At 38.1% G+C, this 19381-nt stretch overlaps 1 protein-coding gene across 21 annotated transcripts in view; it reads right to left on the bottom strand.

Moving 5' to 3' along the window:
• Window positions 1-19381, bottom strand: part of Epb41l2 (erythrocyte membrane protein band 4.1 like 2) — a 181447-nt gene that overhangs the window by 67126 nt on the left and 94940 nt on the right. For all 21 annotated transcript variants that reach the window (XM_023564522.2, XM_023564521.2, XM_063233490.1 and 18 more), the window contains exons 4-5: window positions 9845-9949; window positions 45-87 (exon numbers count right to left, since the gene is read on the bottom strand). In XM_023564522.2, coding sequence (XP_023420290.1) covers window positions 45-87; window positions 9845-9949 — 148 coding nt within the window. The remainder of the gene's footprint in view (window positions 1-44; window positions 88-9844; window positions 9950-19381) is intronic.

The following is a 19381-nucleotide window of genomic DNA, read 5'->3' as shown; positions in this document are numbered from 1 at the left end:
GTTGGAAAGATGAAACTTTAAAGTAGGGTTATTGAAATACTCACTTCGCAGTTGTCTCTTTATTTCTTTTGCAGGATCTAGCCAGTTCTGCAAGAGGGAAAAAAGGGTTAATTACCATTCAGAAATATCCCAGACCAATGCACCAAAACAAATCTTATTATGTATTACTAACATGCATACTTTTAAAAGGTACAGTAAAAAAATCCAGAAATCAAAATAGAAGAATTTACATTTCACAACTTAAAATGTAAGCACACTTTTATAAAGCTCAACTCAAAGTCATTTTTACCTGTTAGCATCTACTAGATTAACCACTGATTTGTTATTTAATGTGTGGGAGTGTGCATTGGTGTTAAAAATCAAGTTTTTAAATACTTCTACAATGAATTCAGTGGATCAGTTTCTTGGATTTGAAATCAAACATTAATCCAATCATAGGCTATGATCTATCTACATACAACTTTTATTCTATAAAGTGCCAGCAAATAGCCCTGTGGACAGTGAACTGAGTTCTTCACAGTTGGTTTCTACTCATAAAGCTGTGCACTAGAAACTGTTAGCTGACATGTCACACACTCCTCTCAAATACAATCATCTCAACTCCTAAAGCCGGCCCCTCTTCCCCAGCCTCTCTCTCTTGCAGCTGCAGCAGGCCAAGGGGAGCCACTGCCTGGCTGCAGACAGCGCCTCCTGCCGCACCTCTGTGTACCATCCTTCTGCCTTTTCAGCTTCACTCCTAATGGGAATACAATCATAAGGAGCTCTGTCTCATCGAAAACTCATTTCTGCTCTTTGAGAAAGCTACCAGGAAAACATGACAGGCAGCCACTATCATACCTTATAACAGCACAAAGACCAAATCTGAAGCACCAAGGTCAATGATATCAAATCTTTCAAAGCTGTAAGCAAAAACTCACACGAGAAAAATTTTACACATTTGTCTATACATGTTCTTCTACTTTAATTATTAAAAGTCATTCACCTTCCTATTAAAGAACAAGTATATTTTTGAAATACTATAAACATTGAAATAATTGATTTTACAATAAATAAGTTTAATCCATTCTAACAACTATCCTAAATAATGTATTATACCTGTGCTTAAACAGGATTTTGTACAGATACATAAAGCAAGCAAAATGTGTTAACTCAGGCAATAAGAGTAGCTAGCTGTTATTGCAATATATTCAAATGTACAGCAGAGCATGACCTTGCCTTATTAAAAAGCAGGAACCGCTGGATGCTTTGAAAGCACAGCGTTCTGGACCCCCACCAAGTTTACCACACTTCATGGGCTACTCTCCAGGCAGCAAAGGTGCAAGGTGTGCAGGGCTCTGTTCTAACACTGGTTACATTCAAACCTCTCAATAAAGAGCCAGCAGAGCCTGGTCCACGGTCACATTCCTAGTGTCTCAGCTGCAGAGACCACTGAGGTGAATGGTCAGCAGGACTCTGCAATGTACATCTAGTACCATGTTGGGGAGCTGCTCTGATCCTCCCCTCAGAAAAGAGCTTCCACGCCCTGCAGCTGCTGCCGCACACAGAGCTGGCTCACAAGTGGCCAGCTATGATGAGTGCTCAAAATGAGAAAAACACGGCATTCAGCTTCTGGCCCAGACTGGACTGAGGTTGAGGGACAGGCGAAGGAGGGTCAAACACGTGGTACTGGCTCCCCATGGAGTAATGACCACACCAAGAAAAGCAAAATCACAGGCAACTGTTGCCAAACTGAAAAGAAAAGATATCTCTCAGACCACTACCACAAAAAAAGAGGAAAGCAAGGGGGAAAGCTGGCCTAGGACAGATCCTTCCAAATGCTTGGCTGCATTAGTGTGGACTGACTCAGATGCCTCCTACACAAGAGCAACAAAAGGCTTCTTTCTTGGTCCCAACAGAACATGGTGGAAGCACCATCACCTTCTGCAAGCCCAAGGCCTGGCCTATTTAGCCACCTGGACTTTCCATCCTCACTAAGGCACGATCCCCTGTGCAAATTACCTGAGGGTTTCTGGAGAGTGGGGTGAGAGTCAGTGGGGGGACTCTACAGATTCAAGAACACAAGTCACACGTCAGCCAAATTTACACTCAAGACACACTGATACCAGTTACACTAAAGTCTGGTGTGGCTTCTTACTTTAGACCCTACCCAACGACTGAGTAGGCGGCAGCAGCAGCAGCAGCAGCAGTGACTCTTCCCGTTCGTCCCCCTGGTTTTCCCTTTCTTAATCATGTTCACTTCATGCTGCAATCTCCATTCCTGTCGAGGAGTAAGATCTTTGCTCTCCCATACTACAACTTCACAAGGGCAGGCTAAACCACAGGGTTCGTGTCCTTCAGTACTAGGCTGTTTTAGACAACCAGTGAGTACTAAATAAATACCTGCTGACTGTTCCCTGCCCTCTGATGCCTCTTTCCTCTCCATGCTGTGATAACCTTAAATGAACAAGTTATATTATTGGATTACAATTTTAAAATAATTACTTCTAAGTACTCAGATTATAGTTAGTATATAAATTTATAGCCCAGAATCATAAGTTCAAAAATAAAAATGACTTAATGTAACTTTATAAAGAAATGCAAGTTTGATGCTGGGACTTGGGAAACTAACTAAGAAATCAACTATGCAGCCTTCCTGGTAAGCAGTGCAAGCCGCACACGCACAAAGAGAGAAGGGCCAGCGTCTCCCAAGAATCCACCACGCTGGGACTTGGGGGACCAACCAAGAAATCAAATATCCAGCCTTCCTGGTAAATTGCACAAGCCATGCACACACCAGGGAGTGAAAAGTCAGCACCTCCCAGCAGCTTACCACTAAATGGACTAAGAATAACACACACACACACACACACACACACACACACACACACACACACGCATGCACGCACAACCCATTAGTACCGAATGGTTCTGAGGTCAGCCTGAGTTGATAATACCTAAAGTACATAAAGCAACTAAATGCTTATATAGTTTGGTTGATTATACATGCCTGGGGCCAGCAGTCTGAGGACTTCTCTGCAGGATGACAGTATACAATAAAGCAAATATGGGGGATTTCCTTATATCTTTTCTTTGAAGTCCAATATTGTTTTCACTATTTTGCTTTGTTTTGATTAATTGTTTTGCTCTATTCAATATTCTGTTTTGATTGGTTTTATAGTATTTTGGTTTTGGTTTGATTCTGTTTCACCTGATGGAATCAACAACTACTGTGAAGATAACAAGTTATACCATGGTAGCTATTATTGTTTTCCCCGTATCCTGCTCTGAAGTTTTACCAATTTTGCATTGTCTTGATCAGCTTTGTTCTGTCTCATTTTGTTGTATTCTACTATCTTTAAAATAAAAAAAAAGAAATGCAAGTTTATTATCTTTTCTCTACACTGCCAATTACAAATAAATAGTAGAAATAAAACTTCTTAAGTGAAATAAACAATAAAAATCAATTTTTCAGGTTCAACACTTGAGGGCAGCTGAGTGAATCACACAGACTCCAGGGCTGAGGCCATGCATCCGGCCTAGCATACACCCCTGGGAGGTGGCAAGGCAGGGAGTGGCAGATGGCAAAGAAGACACTAAAAGATGAAAAATTATATAAAAGAATAAGGTGATGGGGTGCCATGCATGAGCATAAACACACACATACACACACTTCTCTCCTTCCCTGCCAATTCACTCTGGCACATATCGAGTTCATAATAACCACATTTTAGATTTAAAGATTTGGCTATTACAGTCACAAATATAGACTCTGGACTCAGAAACACATGGAGGCAAATGCTAGCTTTCCTCCAGTTCTGTGAGTTGGACATATTCTTTGGCTTAAGTCTCAATTTCCTCAACTGCAAAATCTGCAAAACATCTACCTGAGAAGATAGTTTTTGCCCAATAATTCATGTAAATGCTTCCTGAAAAGTAAATGTGCATGTACAGGGCTTTACTCAATATCTTTATTTAACCAGGTTTTTTTTTTCTTTTTACAATAATAAAACTAAATTGGTTTTTCACCTATAGTGTACACCACATTATTTTTTCCAAAGGTGACATTTTACATATATTAAAGAATTTCCTATTTATATAAGTATTTCTATCTACAAAAAGTTAGCAACCAGGGGTGGCAGTCCATGCCTGTAATTCTAGCACTCAGGAAGCTGAAGCAGGAGGGTCACTGTGAGTTCAAGGCCAGACTGGGCTACATAAGTGAGTTCAAGGCCAGCCTGCACTATATAGAAAGATTAAAAAAAAAAACAAAAAGAAAAAAAAAGTTAATAAATCAGACTTTGGTTTCACAGAATAGTTACTGTATATAAATACAGTAATGTCAGGTGAAATAAAAGTATAACTTTGTCTTAGAGAAAACAGTCTGATAATGACAGCCTTTCTCCAAAGGTGACCACTCTGGTGAAGACTGCTCTTGCAAACAGAGAAAAGATATAGTGATACCATCCCTTCTCATGAAAATGGTTACCAGCATGACTAGTTTAAGCGCCTTTATGCACATGTTAAAGCAATACCTAACTATACTCTCCAACTTTCACCTGATAAGGGTCCACGTATGTGGGTAGAAAGATTTACCCACAGTTTCCTTGGACAGTCAGGAGCCCAAGAGTTTCTTAGTGACAACTGCAGGTGACTCATGATCAAGCAGAAGGGATTTTGTTAATGTTTCCCAAACATAAGGTATAAGCAACAACGCAAAAATCAGAAGAGCTGCAACTCAAGTCATAGTTCAGGAAATTTGATTTATTAAAAAACAAAGTGCTTCTCCACCTACTTAAAAGCAGGAATGTTCACTTTAGTTTTCTTCTCCTCACCTTCTCCTACCTACCCCCAACTCATAGCCGAAATACAAATTCAGTAAATGTTCACCTCTGAGTAAACATCAGGTAAATTAAAGCCATCAGTAAAAACCACAAAGAATCCCTAAGAAACTTACAATCAAAGTAAATTAAAATGTGGTCCTAGAATGATTTAAAAAAAAAAAGAAAAGAAAAGAAAACAGTCAGAAGGCAATCACTCATCTTGAAAGAAAAAACTGCTACATCTTTATTTTCACTTTTAAATGAAATTTGGATTAATTATGCAAGTAGTGAAGAAGTAACAGTTATACTTCTACGTTATCAGCAGAAATAAAAACTACCATATCACATTATTTTAGTTACTTGAGACACCATTTATGCTACTATTTTGAAAGCACAACAGGTATTAAACTAGATATTGATGATTAATACATTAATTAAAGCACATCCTTATTCCTGTATTCCAAACTTTAGTATTTTGAGGATGTACTTATTTACTGGGTTTCTGAGTAGTCCCACCTGCTTAAATATATGAGAATGAACACTGTTCTGAGAAGTGACCTACAGACTCACTAGATTGCTGACAGGATCTGCAACACAAAAAGGGTATTTACAAACTCCACCTTAGAGGATTAAAACAATGTTTAACCACATCAGCTTACCAACTGCTGAATACACATGTGTTTTTAGTCTGTACTCCTATCAATTAATTAGAAAACCCATCAATTCAGCTTTTTTTTTACCATCGCTAAATCTGAAGACAAAATAAAACAGTCTTGCTTTGCCAACTTCTGAGACATTTCCTTATAACATTTTGATATATGTTCTCAGAAAGTATGAACCAGCCTCAATTATCCTCTAGCAACAGATATATCCAAAAGAAAATACCATCTTGGTTACAAATCACATTTACATTTACAGGGTGCCAGACCTAGAAAGAACCTAAAGGAACACACAGCCCAATCTCCAAACAGAACACAAATGCTTGACTCTGCCCTAAGCAGCCAGGAACACTTGTTCACTCCTGAATCCCTGTCACAAACCATGTGGGGCTAATTACCCCATGGAAAACTCCTGCAATTCTACAACCTCACAACAACATTTCTTCATTCTCCAGACAAGAGCTTCTCACACTTTACGTGCGCACATGAACTGAAGCTCTAGCCGAGTCAGTGCTGACTCAGCAGGTCTGGGAGAAGCCTGGAGTTCTAACTTCTGTGTACACCAACCACACTTTGGGCAGCACAGAGCAGATTTCTTTTTATGTAGAAATCCTATCTTTTCTTGCAAGTTAAACATAAAGATACATCTTTAAATCCTCTGACTGACTTGTCAGGTAGACTCCTAATCTTGAAGGATACAAAGCTGACAGCTTTCTGCAAACAGTCCTAGCAAATTATAGATTCCACTTTCCCCAATCTGTTTAACTCTTCCCCGTCATACTGAGTCTCTATACCAAAGAATGCTAACCCACCTTTTATTGGGCTTGCCTTTCAGACAGAGGCAACCACAGTCAGCACCAGCCACAGCCTGAGTGTGCAGTTGCTCTTCACAAGGTTCTGACACCTCAAGATGCCTTTATAAAACCTGTCTTCTAGTTCTCACAATGACTCCCCTTAACTAAAATTAGTCTCCTCTGAATCCTCTTCCCAATTAGGCCTCAACTCTGACACTCCTCAATCTATCTATGCATCTTCCAATTTTAGCTATAACCCACTATTAAGCTGAGTTAACCAGAATCCCCATTCTTGATATTTGGTCACCTGCAGTATCTGAATATGTACTTTATCCACCACTGTTGGGCAGGAATATTCAAGTGACCTTGGCCTGCCTTCAGCAAAAAGTCTAGTAGATCATTTGCCAAAATTCCCCAAATATGCTCCAGTGTTCCCTTTCTGTAATCTGCTATCCACTGACCCCCATTCTACTCCTTGATTATAAATGCATACTCTTCTTGTATTGAAAGTCAGGCCCAATCTCTCTTGCCTACTGAAAAACCTCACTGCAATCACCCTTATACCTGTTTCAACCATCCCAAATAAACTCTGCTTTGCTGCTTTAATAAATATTAAAATAACTTTTAACAATTCATTTCCCTAAAAATGAACCTCTCTCTAATTCCTCTTTCAGACTGCACCCCCAGATCTCAAAGTTAGAAATCTTCCAAATACCTAACCATGCCTTGTTTTGGGTGGAGGGGATCCCCAATTTGGCCAGGTGAGAGAAATTAACAAATTCAACCCAACTCACACTGTATTAGCAAATGTGAAAAGTATAAAGAAGTTTAGACTTAAATCTGCATTTCTCCAGAGGAATTTATGATACTAAAACAGATCCCCTTTAAAATACACATTTGGCTAAATTAGGTCTCACTGAACTCTATCATAATGCTGGTGTCGGGAGAAAAGTTACAGGCTTTCAACATCACAGTGAAACATTCACTATGCATCTGGGAGAATGTGGGCTTATAAAGCTTAACTGGAATGAGTGTAGAATTTTATTTAAAAATAGTTCAAATGTGCCAACAGTTTAGTACATGAGTTCTATTTCTGGAAGGAAATGGTCTATCAGACAACTGCTTTAATTAATTTTCATAGTTAGCTGTGGGCATCAGCTACACAAGTGCCTCTCTCAATATGCCTTGCAGCAAAATGACATTATGATGCCTGGGCCAAATGCCAAACTTTATTAACATCAAAAATCCAAGACAATATTTTTCCCTTTAAAGAGAGTCCAGAACCCATAACGATGGTTCCATTTAGACATGAATACAAAAACATGTGCTTGGGATTCGGTATTGAAAAGAGTAACATACAGCTTGATTCGACATATTTTTAACATTTTCCATAATAAAGTTTACATAAGCATTTTAAACAGACATTAATGCATTCTAATACTAATAATGACAAATTTTCAGGTTCACAGTGAGTTGCGAGGCTTCCAACTCATGATTTCAACATAAGATACAGTGCTACACAGAAACCAAAGGACAGTTTGGTATTTTTCATATAAAACTTTCATACAAAGCATTAGCAGCTTTGCTTCCCCTTTATAATAGGTTGAACTAAGTACCTGAAACTCTAATAATCAAAGATATTATTGACACAGAAAAAGAAACTGGCTAGTGGAATAGTTTAGAGGTAAAGCATATGCTTAGCAAACACAAGGCCCTAGGTTCAGTCCTTATCATGAAAAACAGGAAAAAGGCATAAGAAAAATGATTATATCCTTGTATCCTATTGTTGAAACTGCATTGGTTCCAAACAAAGAAAGACTGACTAAGCTAAGTTAGTGTAAAGATAGTGATTTTCTGTGGAAAAAAATAAGCCTACCATATAAGCCTACACTGGAAAAATGAAACTTCTTTTGCCTACATATCCTGAGGACTGGATCTTATCTACATAAGCAGGGAAAAATTTTAAAAATTATATAATACAAAAATTATGAAAGCAAATTAAGTATGTGCAATGTATTGCTAACCATATTTCTCACAACAGTTCAAGGTCCCAGAAAAGATTCTATACTCTTTACTGCCCCCAAGTTGGGTTAAAATTAAGCCTAGGTAGAAAGTGGCTGGCACCTTCTGTCGATGAGAATGCTACAGCAACCCTACTGATGGCCATCCTCATCTCTACCTCAATGTCCTTCACCTCTTCTGACGCCCCACTCCACAGCCACCCTTGGGACATGTCACCACACAACTTGCTACTTCATTAGACTCCAGCATCCCATTTTCAAGTGCAAGCACAGAGTAATGTGTCTGCTTTATAGGGTCCAAACTTTTATTCTTCTGGACCAAACTTTTATTTTTCACTCCTATGTTTGGCATCTTTTCAACCACACTAATTTCTAAGAGTCAAAAAGTGAAGTAGAAGTGAAGGGAAAAGCCCTTTTCTAAGAGTCAAGAAGGCTTCAAGGTTAACTCAGGTTCTTTAAGACCTGGTAAATATTTATTGCTTACTATCTTTAATTTACATATGGAAATTAGGAAGTCCTGAAGTTCCCTGACTCAGCATTAAGCATCAGACCACTTGGATTCTCTTGCTTAGTACCTCAGAAACTCCAGGAGCAGAAACAATCTCAGTCCTGATGCCTTTCAGATCTTGAGTTGGGCTGACATCAATCTCCTCTGTTGCCCCCACAACCCAACAACAAGGCAAGAGCACCTTCACTTTACACAGCTAGCTCATGTCTGCACACTCTTTCCTGGGCCTCCAAGCAAGTACACATGGTACCCTCATGCCATTCCTTTCATGGCATCTCCTCGCCAGCTTTTCAGGCAGGCTTAATACTCAGCATACAAATGACTGCACACCTGTATAAAGGAAGTGTGAGTGGATTTTACCAGCATCCATACTCAACACCAACAGCCTACTGGTCATGTTTAATACAATCTTTTTTCCTTTTTTGGACAGCACTTTTTTTGAATGTGGGGCCTCATTCATGTTAGGCCAAGTGTTCTACCACTTAGCTAACTTCTGGTTCTTTTTATTTAGAAAAAGGTCTCACTAAATTGCCCAGGTTGGGCTCAAATTTTTAATTTTCCTATCTCTTCCTTCCTAGTAGCTGGAATTATGGGCATGCATCAACACATCCACCAGGTAATACACTTTTTAAAAGTCTATGTTGCCCTTACTCTTTGCCACACTATGAATTTTCCCACCACTGAAAATCTTCTACTGTGATGTATGTATGTTATTAATGTATGTATTTTTAAAACACCTCACACACACACAAATTCTTCAAATGACTCCACTAGGAATTTAAAAGCTAAAAATTTAACGTAATTTCAAAATCAGTCCTGAAATAATTAACCTGCCCGTAATATAAACGGAAAGTATACACAAAACACATACATATGACTGTATGCACACCAAAAAGTTAAGTGGTTCTTATCACAGATAATTTTAAAATATTTACCAATACATAAAAATTTATGATAATGAACACATTAAATATTTGAAGGCTAAATATTATTCTGAGATAAACTGGTTAGGAAAAAAGACAACATTTTCTAGAAAGACATGAATGAAGCTGAAATCACTTACTTTCTGCTCGGAACTTTCCTGAAACAAAAGTCCAAAGTAGTCCTTTTCCAAGAGATTGAGATGTTCACACACACTGTCAAACAACGCCTGTCCCTTGGCACGTTTCTGGGGGTGAAAAAAATTCTTTACTTTTCAAGCACTAAAAATTTCACAAGTACTATATAATTTAAGGGCATGATATAAGATACGCGATTCATTATAAATATATATATATATATATATATATATATTTGTCTGCTAATGTTTTAACAATATAAATTGAAATAAACAATACAAAAGTTAGTATTCCTATTCCCCACACAAAGCATATATTCTAAAAAGCATGATCAAAATAATCTCTGCCTTTATTGCTCCATATGTGAACGTAAAATTACCAAAGCATAAAAGTGCTGGGAGTTCATTTATTTATTCTAAAAACTGGACAAAAATATGTTTCACTCAATACCTAAAAGTTATTTACAAAATATCTGTAAGGTATTACTGTCCCAGGAATACTTTTAACCTTGTTATTCAATGTAACCTACATACTTTATCCTATTGACACTAAATTTTTCATTTCATGATTATTTGTAGAATACAGATTCTTTTATTTTCAATACAACCTATGCTTCTATTTATAATTTTCTAGAATTCAATGTGGCCTTCATCGTTTAGGATGTTTTAAATATAAGTTAATACAACTGGGACAGTAGGTCAACTGTCTAAGGATTCAACATATTTTGCCTTGAGTAACTTTTTACTTAATTTAAGAAGCTGCTGTCAACAGAAATATAAAAGCCTTTGAGAGCCACAGAAGAAAGGCATGTTATCTAAAGTGGCAAAGCATAAAGTGGCGACTCATTTCTAATTAAGAGTTACACTCTGGGACATCCAACTTTGAGGCCAGCTCTTTGATATAAGCTGACACTGGACTACTATTGCAGTGAGAACACAATAAGCTATCAAGCTTTATCATTCCCAGAAAGATTGCTCCTCATTACCAAAATGTATACTTTTCAGTTTACAGTGTATCAAACTTAAATGTTCCCCACATATACCTTATTTGAGGAGGAGAATCCAGTACTTCTACTTTTAAGCCTTTTATAACATCTCTAAAACAAACAGAATCACATCGAATAATAAACAAAGAAAACCCTGTACTGATTATAAAACAAGCCATGTGCTGTACACATCATTACAGATTTGCAATCAGGATTAATGTTCAGTTAAAGTACCAAATAGGTTTATAACAGCTGTTTGTTTATATGTCTATATAGAGTATAGAAGTAGAGTGTACTGTGTAAAAACATCAGAACCTATGCCTATGTGAAAGTTCTAAATACAACTATAGCTTACAAGTGATATGATACGTAGTAAGAGACCTAATTTCCATTTGCTTTGCTTTACCCATATAGGAAATGGGTATAAACAAAATGTATCACAAGTAGTATAGCAAGCACTAAATGATTAATATATAACAACTGGTTATGATGCTATTTGAAATTAGGATAAAAATATTTAAGATAACTAAATGACTATAAATACACACTTAGTTTTAAAAAAATCACCTTCCAACATTGGCTTAAAGTTAGAATTTCATTAATAAATCATATCTTCTCAATAGTTGCCATTTTAAAAACAGAACCTGGGCCAGGAGCTTAGCTCAACAGCATAAGCACCTGCCTGGCAAGTGCAAGGTCGTAAGTTCAATACCCGGTACCAAAAAAATAAATAAAATAAAAACAAAACCACGCTCTCTTGGGCAGAACTTCCCTAAGAGACTAAGAGAAAAGCATTCACAGAGCTCATGCCTACAACATGACCCGTATTTTTCATTCAGGATGCTTGCAGAGTCTGGCAGAGTTGATTTCTATTCAAAAGATATTAGTGGATCCAGTAACGCCTGAAAAGAAAACCAGGCATGGTGGCACATAGCTGTAATCCCAGTACTCGGGAGGCTACAGTGGGAAGATCACCATGAGTTTGGGGCCAGCCTTCACTACATAGTGAGTTAGAGGCCAGTCTGAACTACACAGTGAGATCCTCTCTAAAAAACAAACAAACAAACAAACAAAAAAGAACAAGGAAAGGAAACCATCCTTACTGAACAGGCCATCTGAGAAGACTGCAGCTCCACTGCTCTGCCCACAGGTGACTGTGAGACTTGACAAACTAAAAGGCTAATGCTAACAAGTACGTGTGACCCAGCATCTAACAGACATCATTTCTAAAGTTCAATGGGAGAAACAATGATAAATTAGACACACAGGATCTTAGGACATTTATACTCAACTGGAGGGGACAAAATAAACAGAATGCAGGTGAGGGAAGAAAACCACAATTCACCAAGAAGCGAGCCCTCCCTGCAAACCAGCACCACACACAAGCTGCCAACACCACTGGAGGACAACCAGACCCCAGTTTTTTCCCTCGTCAGTCAATGCCACTAGTGGACTGTGGGGAAAGAGAATCAAATTCATCAAGAAGCAAGCCCTTCCTGCAAACTAGCACCATGCATGGGCATCGCTACAGTGCAACAGCCAGGCCCCAGCCCTTCTAGCACACAGACTGGGAAACAAGAAGAGCCAAACATCGACCACCTCCCCCAGCCTGTAAGCCACTGGCTGATCTGGAGAAACACAGGCTGCTATGATAGCTATTTAGATGAAATGCAATTTGATATTTGTGGTAGTTGATGTTTCACTGACTTTGCAGGTCAAGGGCCAGTGGTCTGATCATCTATTCAGAAGGTAATGGTATACAGTGTGGCATCTATGAGGTGATAGCCATTGTTAATTCCCTGTTATCTTGTTTTGGAAGTCCTGTATCATTTTTATTGTTTTGTTAATTTTTTTTTATTGCTACTGGGGATCGAACTCACAACCATGCACTTGCAAGGCAGGCGCTTATGCCGCTGAGCTAAATCCCCAGCCCCCATTTTGTTTGATTTTGTTATATCTGATATCATTGGCAGCTATTTCAACGATAGCAAGATACATGATGGTAACCATTTAGGATTTACTACTTCTTGTTTTGAAGTTCTTTATTGCAGCCACTGTTTTGGTTTTATTGGTTCTATTCTGTTCTGTTTTGTTTGATTTTTACTATGTCTAAAAGTATCTGCAGCTATTAAGTCACCAAGAGGCATTATGGTAACCATCATTGCTGATTTTGTATTGTTTTGAATCCTGTATCACTTACACTGGTTTTTTTGACTAGCTTTATTCTGTTTTATTTTGCTTGGTTTTATTCTCTTTAAAATAAAATCTAAAAAACATAAATACACAGAATGCAAAACAAATAAAACAGTCTTGCGCACCTATTATTCTGGATGGCTAGGTAACTGGCCTGAAGAAAAGCGGCCCGATGCCTCTGACCCGATACAAGAGCTCTGCTCAATGGCAACATCCTTCTAAAGGTCACCAGACATGATCACATCTTTGCTCAGGAGCTTAAATACAAGCTGTGCGCGCGCGCGCACACTCCATACATAAGAGAGATGCACATAAAAAGACAGTGAGAAGGCAGTCAAAAAAAGCCAGGGTTACCAAGGGCCAACTTTATCTGTCCAAGTGCATTCCACTGGTCTCACTGGCCCAGGAAATGCTCCACATATATACACCACCTCAAGGGAGTGGACTGGAACAAGGAAAATTCTGTTTACTGTCACAAATACTAAGGGTGAAGATTTCAATTTGCCTAGTAAATACTTTGAGAGGCTCTGCTCTGAAAAAAATTGTTTATATCATTCAACCTAATTTTCCCAAAACTGCTTGCCTGAAGAGTCCACTGCATGTTTAACACAACATACACTGAATAACATATCCCACAACAGAATTACTACTGTAAAGATGACACAAGAAACAAGACAGACAAGAAATGCTACTTTCTGGCCCTCGGGCTGCCTGAGGCTGGTATTAACATTATCTGTTTGATTAAAAAGTACCAAAGTGGAACTCAGTCTAAACTGTTCCAAGACTGGTTGTGCCCACCTGTCTAGCAGAAGTAAGCAATTTCCATAGACAAAGTACCATTAAACAGAATCAAAACTCATAAAACAGACATGTAAACCAGCTACCATTATAAAGATTTGGACGCAATATCAGAATCAGATCTTCAAAGATCCTTGGGAATTAAACAATTATCAGGTAAGAAACATAAAATAACTGTTTTATCTTTTTAAAGACATAAATACTTTAAAATATTAAGGAAAAAGTGACTAGAGCTTATTTTTGAAAGAATTAGGGCCGAGGATACAGCTCAGCAGCTCAACACCTGCCTGGCAAACGCCACATCCTGAGTTTCACTCTCACTACCCTTCCCCCCCAAAAAAGAATCAAATGAAACATCAATGAATAAAAATACTATAATAACTAACTTATAATCCAAACCGAAATCAGTGAACTACAAGATAAAACTGGAAACACTCTTCAGAATGCTGCAAAGAAGAAAAATGTGAAGGAGCTGCACTTACACAGACAGTATATGAGGAGGTCTGCAGCTGTTTTATCAGACTCCTTGCTAGGAGTGTAATGCAGGGAACACAGAGAGGCAGTACTGAAAGTTACAATGCCCACAAAGAACTCAACAGCTCCTTAGCGAGATAAAAAAATTTCATTCATCTGTGTGTATTTCCTACCACTAATTATTTATATTTACTAACAACACTGAGCATGGTGGACACACCTATAATTACAACACTCGGAAGATGGGGAAGGAAGATACTGTGAGTTCAAGGGCAGCTGGGGTTATATAGTGAATTCAAAGCCAGCCTGAACTACGAAGGAAGACCTTGTATCAAAAAATAAAAACAAAACAAAAAAAAACAAATCAAAGAAAGGAAGAAAACCAGCACCTGAAAGTATTTGATATATGCATTATTACTAACACATATAAAAAGCCATCAGGACAAGAAGAGAAAAAACATGAGCCAGGGAAGACAAAAGTGTGGAAAAAGAAAGGTAGTATCAGGAAAAACAGAGAAGGTCTCATAAGAACCTAAAACAGATGTTTATGAAAGTTAATACAAAAAGCAACCAAAATAGCATGCTTCTTCTTATCAAGTACAGAAAAGCAGAGTCTGAAGAGACGCATTAAGTGCTACATATCAGTGTCCCAAATCATTACAAACTTGCTTGGCAGCTATACCACCCCGAGGCTCAATGCTTTTTTGCTTTCATGCTGTTTACAGCATGTTCCACCAATAGTAATTATCATTTGAGAGAGAAAAAATGCAAGTCACAAAGGTGGTACATAAAAACGTGGGGTGCACATAAAGTGAAAAGATTCTTCTTGCCCTTCCAGATTCTGGTATGTATCACCTTTCTTGAGAATCACTGAATGTCAACACACTAACACTGAAAGAAGAATTAGCTACTGTGTATGACCACTAGCCCTATGTCTCAGTGAGCACAGGCAAATTACTTTTTTTTTCATGCCTTGGTTTCTTCTCTTTAAAATAAAAATACTCATCCTGTGATGGCGATGGATGATGAGAAAATTGAATGAAGTGTGTTCAAAGAGCCAAATGTTTGACACATTTCATGGATTTACTAAAGGGTGCTGAAATCATGGAACATTTTGGAGCTGCTTTAAAAATAACTGATGTTAAACGTGATTAAAAAGTTTCAGTTATTTAATCTAACCTCCCTACTTCACAAATTAGAAACCTAAAGCATTTAACTGATCTAATTTTTCTCTTCGATTTTCTGAATTTATTTTACAAAATTGAATTCTTATTTTGATATCTACAAATATTTATACTGCTAGCCAGGAAGGTTATTGTCATTGTTTTGTTTTCTTGGAAACAGCTTGACTTCTGTTGCATGAAAGGACAATATATATGTTTTGCTAACCAGGCAAAACACACAGGCAATTTAGTTTTACAACTTGCACCAAAGATAGCAATATGCTGGTCCATCAGCTCTCATACCAATTTGAGGACACTGCCCTGACTTACCAAGATATTTCTTCAACTTGTTTACTTCTATTTTATTTCCAAATGTCAAAACTCTTCTGCTTTTAGACAAATCTCCAATTCTCCTTTCCTCTGAAGCCTACACCAATCTTGCAGTATTTCACCTTTTTCCGTTAAGAACTTTATTCCATTTGGAGATTGAGTTCTTTAAAAAAAAAAGTGTATCCTACCTCAAGGCAGCACTTCACTGGGTAACCAGCTCACTAGTAGGCCAAAAAGATATGCTAGATGGGACAGCTCAGTGACACTAATATGGGCCAAAAAGGTGGCACAGTCTAGAATTCAGGCTTCTGGCTCACAGTCATCACAATTTCCTGGATTCTGGTTCATGAGCCACCGACTCACAGATATTCAAGGAATTAAACCAAACACACACTGCTAACTAAATTCTGGGAGAAGAACAGGCACAGACCTACATTCTATTTTCACAATTCTACGTAGTATACTAACTTTTCTTTGGTAAACTGGAGCATTTTCAAATTCTTTTTGAGAACAGGGGAATGACTAAGCAAAAAATCCTAATTTGTCCCTTTTCTCTTATGAGCAGGCCATGCCCACTTTTATGCAGAAGGGGCAGTGGGGTTTCTCACTGTACATATTCCTTCAACAAGACATTTGATTTCACTGCTATTTATTTTTGCTATTACAATAGCAAACAGAAACACCAAAGCAACACCCAGGACTTAGAGGCAGATTTATTTACATCGACGGGTACTGATCAAGATCATACCCAGCATATCAGGCCCTGATCTCTGGTGGTCTAGAGCTCATATGAGATACCCAAGCAGGAAGTACAGAGGTAGAACGGCTTGTCAGTTAGGGATTAGTTTACACAATGTGCATCATAGTGGCCAGCTATGCATCACAGTGACCAGTCATTTCTACAAGACAGGAGCAACCGGAACTGGAACAGAACATGACCTGAGTAACTAACAGACTGAAGTCTACTAGTCAGTGGCCATTTTCTGTTACACTGTCTGAAGCAAACCTTTGCTTTGAATCTGTTCTTACAGCAGAACCTTTATAGAGTACAAACTATCAATCTCTGTCGCATTCGGCTTATTAAACAATAAAAAACTACACAACTATCATTAAAACCAGCCACATACGCTTCAAAAAGACATCTTATTTTCTGTATCAAGTGCTAATAGACTTAGCAATCTTTCCTCTCAGTCTCCCCTTAAACCTAAGCCAACTTACATTAATTAAGTTGGAAAAAAATATTTAAGGTATAGATTTTTTTAAACTGCATAACTCATTAGTGACATCCAGAGGACAGAGACAAAGCAAGGTAATTTGGATGGGTTTTAAATGTTTTATTCAAGGCCTGGCAGACTAGCTTTTGGGAAGTTTCTTTTAAAAAGAAAAAATCTACAGCAGACCCAGCTAAAGGAAAGTTGGCTGGAATCTGAGACGCCGAGCAAAGTCCCCCATGCCTATGCTGTTATTTGTGGCATTTATTACTGAGGCCAGAATATGACATTTCTGGAGGCTTCTCAACTTGGAGGAATTTGAGCAACTGCTTACCCAGCAGATTGCAGTGGATGCCACACACCACTGGCGTTTTCTAAAACACCACTGCTGTCTCCATGTAGATCTGCCACACTGCAGCTATTGTGTGCTGAGGAGCCAGGAGGGGGAAATGCACAATGCAATCCATACATTAGAGCTCCAGGCTATGTATTTTGGACTAACTGTAAGCTACACTGTACAAATATAAAAGCCCAAGGAAAGAGGTACCCACAGAGCAAGCACAATAGATATACTGTTACGGGAGGTAGGCTAACACCACAATTTACCACAGATAAATTCTTTCCTACTATCTGAATGAGCTACCAACATACCTCTGTCCCCAAAGTTCATCCAACCCCAGCCAAAAGAAATCCTAGCCAGAGATTCTGTGATGTACATTCAAAGCCTAATCCCCAAAGGAGACATTGATAGCAAAAGAAAATTTTTGGATAAGGTCTCGATTATTAATAAGATTTAAATTTGAACATTTTTGTATTAAAAAGATAGATATGTGTACATAATATACAAATGAACATGTACATACAGATATATAAATATACATAAAGGAAATGTATCTATACACATATATACACCCACACACTATCTTTAGAGCAGTTTTGGGTTCACAACAAAATCAATCAGAAAGTACAGAATTTTCCATATACCCACTACCCCTCGCATGCACACAGCCTTCCAGTTAGCAACATTCCCTCAGTGTATTACATCTGCTGCAACCGTTGAATCTACAATGATACATCACTATTACAAAATTGATAGTTTACATTAGGGTTCCCTTTTGGAGGTGTACATTGTATGGGTTTGGACAAAGGTATGGTGACATAAACTACAAGTATTATCACAGAGAGTAATTTCACCATCGTAAAAATCCTCTGTGTCTCTATAGTTTAAAAAGTATAAACAAGATTCTAATCATGAAGCACAGCTGGTAGCAAGGACAGCAAACGGAACCCTGTTCCCCGGAAAGGCTATCTGCCCTTGTGTATCAAGCCCATCAGCTGACAGCTTCCTGGCTGCTGAGACAACACCCAATAGCGTGTATTCACTTCTCACCCCTTCTAAACACCCAGACACAAAAGCTAAGATAATAAGAGAATACAGCAATTGCTCAACTTCTCATTGAAAATTTTCTTAAAAACAACCTAGTAATGCAGTCCAGTAAAATAAAACTTATCTAATAATCCTTAATGACACTATATTGGAGTCTACTTTAAGAATGAAATCATCAAATGGAAAGACAGTAGATATCTATAAATCTCAGCTGCAGATTTTACCACAGGACAGGCCTGATGAACCTGTTTTTACTACAACTGGTCAGCAGTGTTCAAACTAATTTTTATTTTGACTGACCAAAGTGGAAATCAAGTTGTAAATTCAGAATAACCTAAATCACTTAACACTTTACTTTATTATGGCTTTGAAGCAAGGTAGACAGGATCCAACACGAAGGGAAGGGTCTGATGGTCTTAGTAATCAGCAAGCATTTCCTTAACCCAACTTCCACCTGAATTTCTGATTCTTATAGTAGATGACAAAGATGACAAAACAACTTCTGGACAATTTGAGAAAAAAAGTACATTTCAAGATATTTTAGTTTTAAACACTAATGCATCTGAAGCAATAATTGCTTCTATTCAGTTTGACATTTTTCCCAAATAAAAGGTTTTCATTCCTGGTGAATGACTAACAAAGTAAAACAAGAGACAGTGACAACAAAACTCTTGCTGATCACCAAGGACAGGAGAGGTGCTGGAATCCTTAAGGGTTTGCTTGACCTAAACACACATGCACACAGATTAATCTAACTATTTTAGGGGGAAGCTGTGTGGCAGCAGAGAAGAACACAGAGGGTTCGGGGATCAGGATCATCAGAAGTGTCAGTGTAAACACACCAGGAGGCTGGCCTCAAAAAAGACTATCTTCAGCGAAAAGGCCTGCCTGGCCCAAAGATGCCCAACTGCCCCCCAGCTGCCCTTTTTCACTGCTCTTGGCTTCAGTAGTGAAACTCTACTACTTAGAATGAATAGGTATCTTCTTTTAAAATACAAATA

This window comes from Cavia porcellus, unplaced genomic scaffold (genome assembly GCF_034190915.1).
Source record: "Cavia porcellus strain 051 isolate PalLab524CR breed Dunkin Hartley unplaced genomic scaffold, mCavPor4.1 scaffold_22, whole genome shotgun sequence".
In the NCBI taxonomy this organism is placed as follows: Eukaryota; Metazoa; Chordata; class Mammalia; order Rodentia; family Caviidae; genus Cavia; species Cavia porcellus.
Note: the sequence above shows the minus strand (reverse complement) of the source record. Positions and strands in the feature narration are given on the sequence as shown.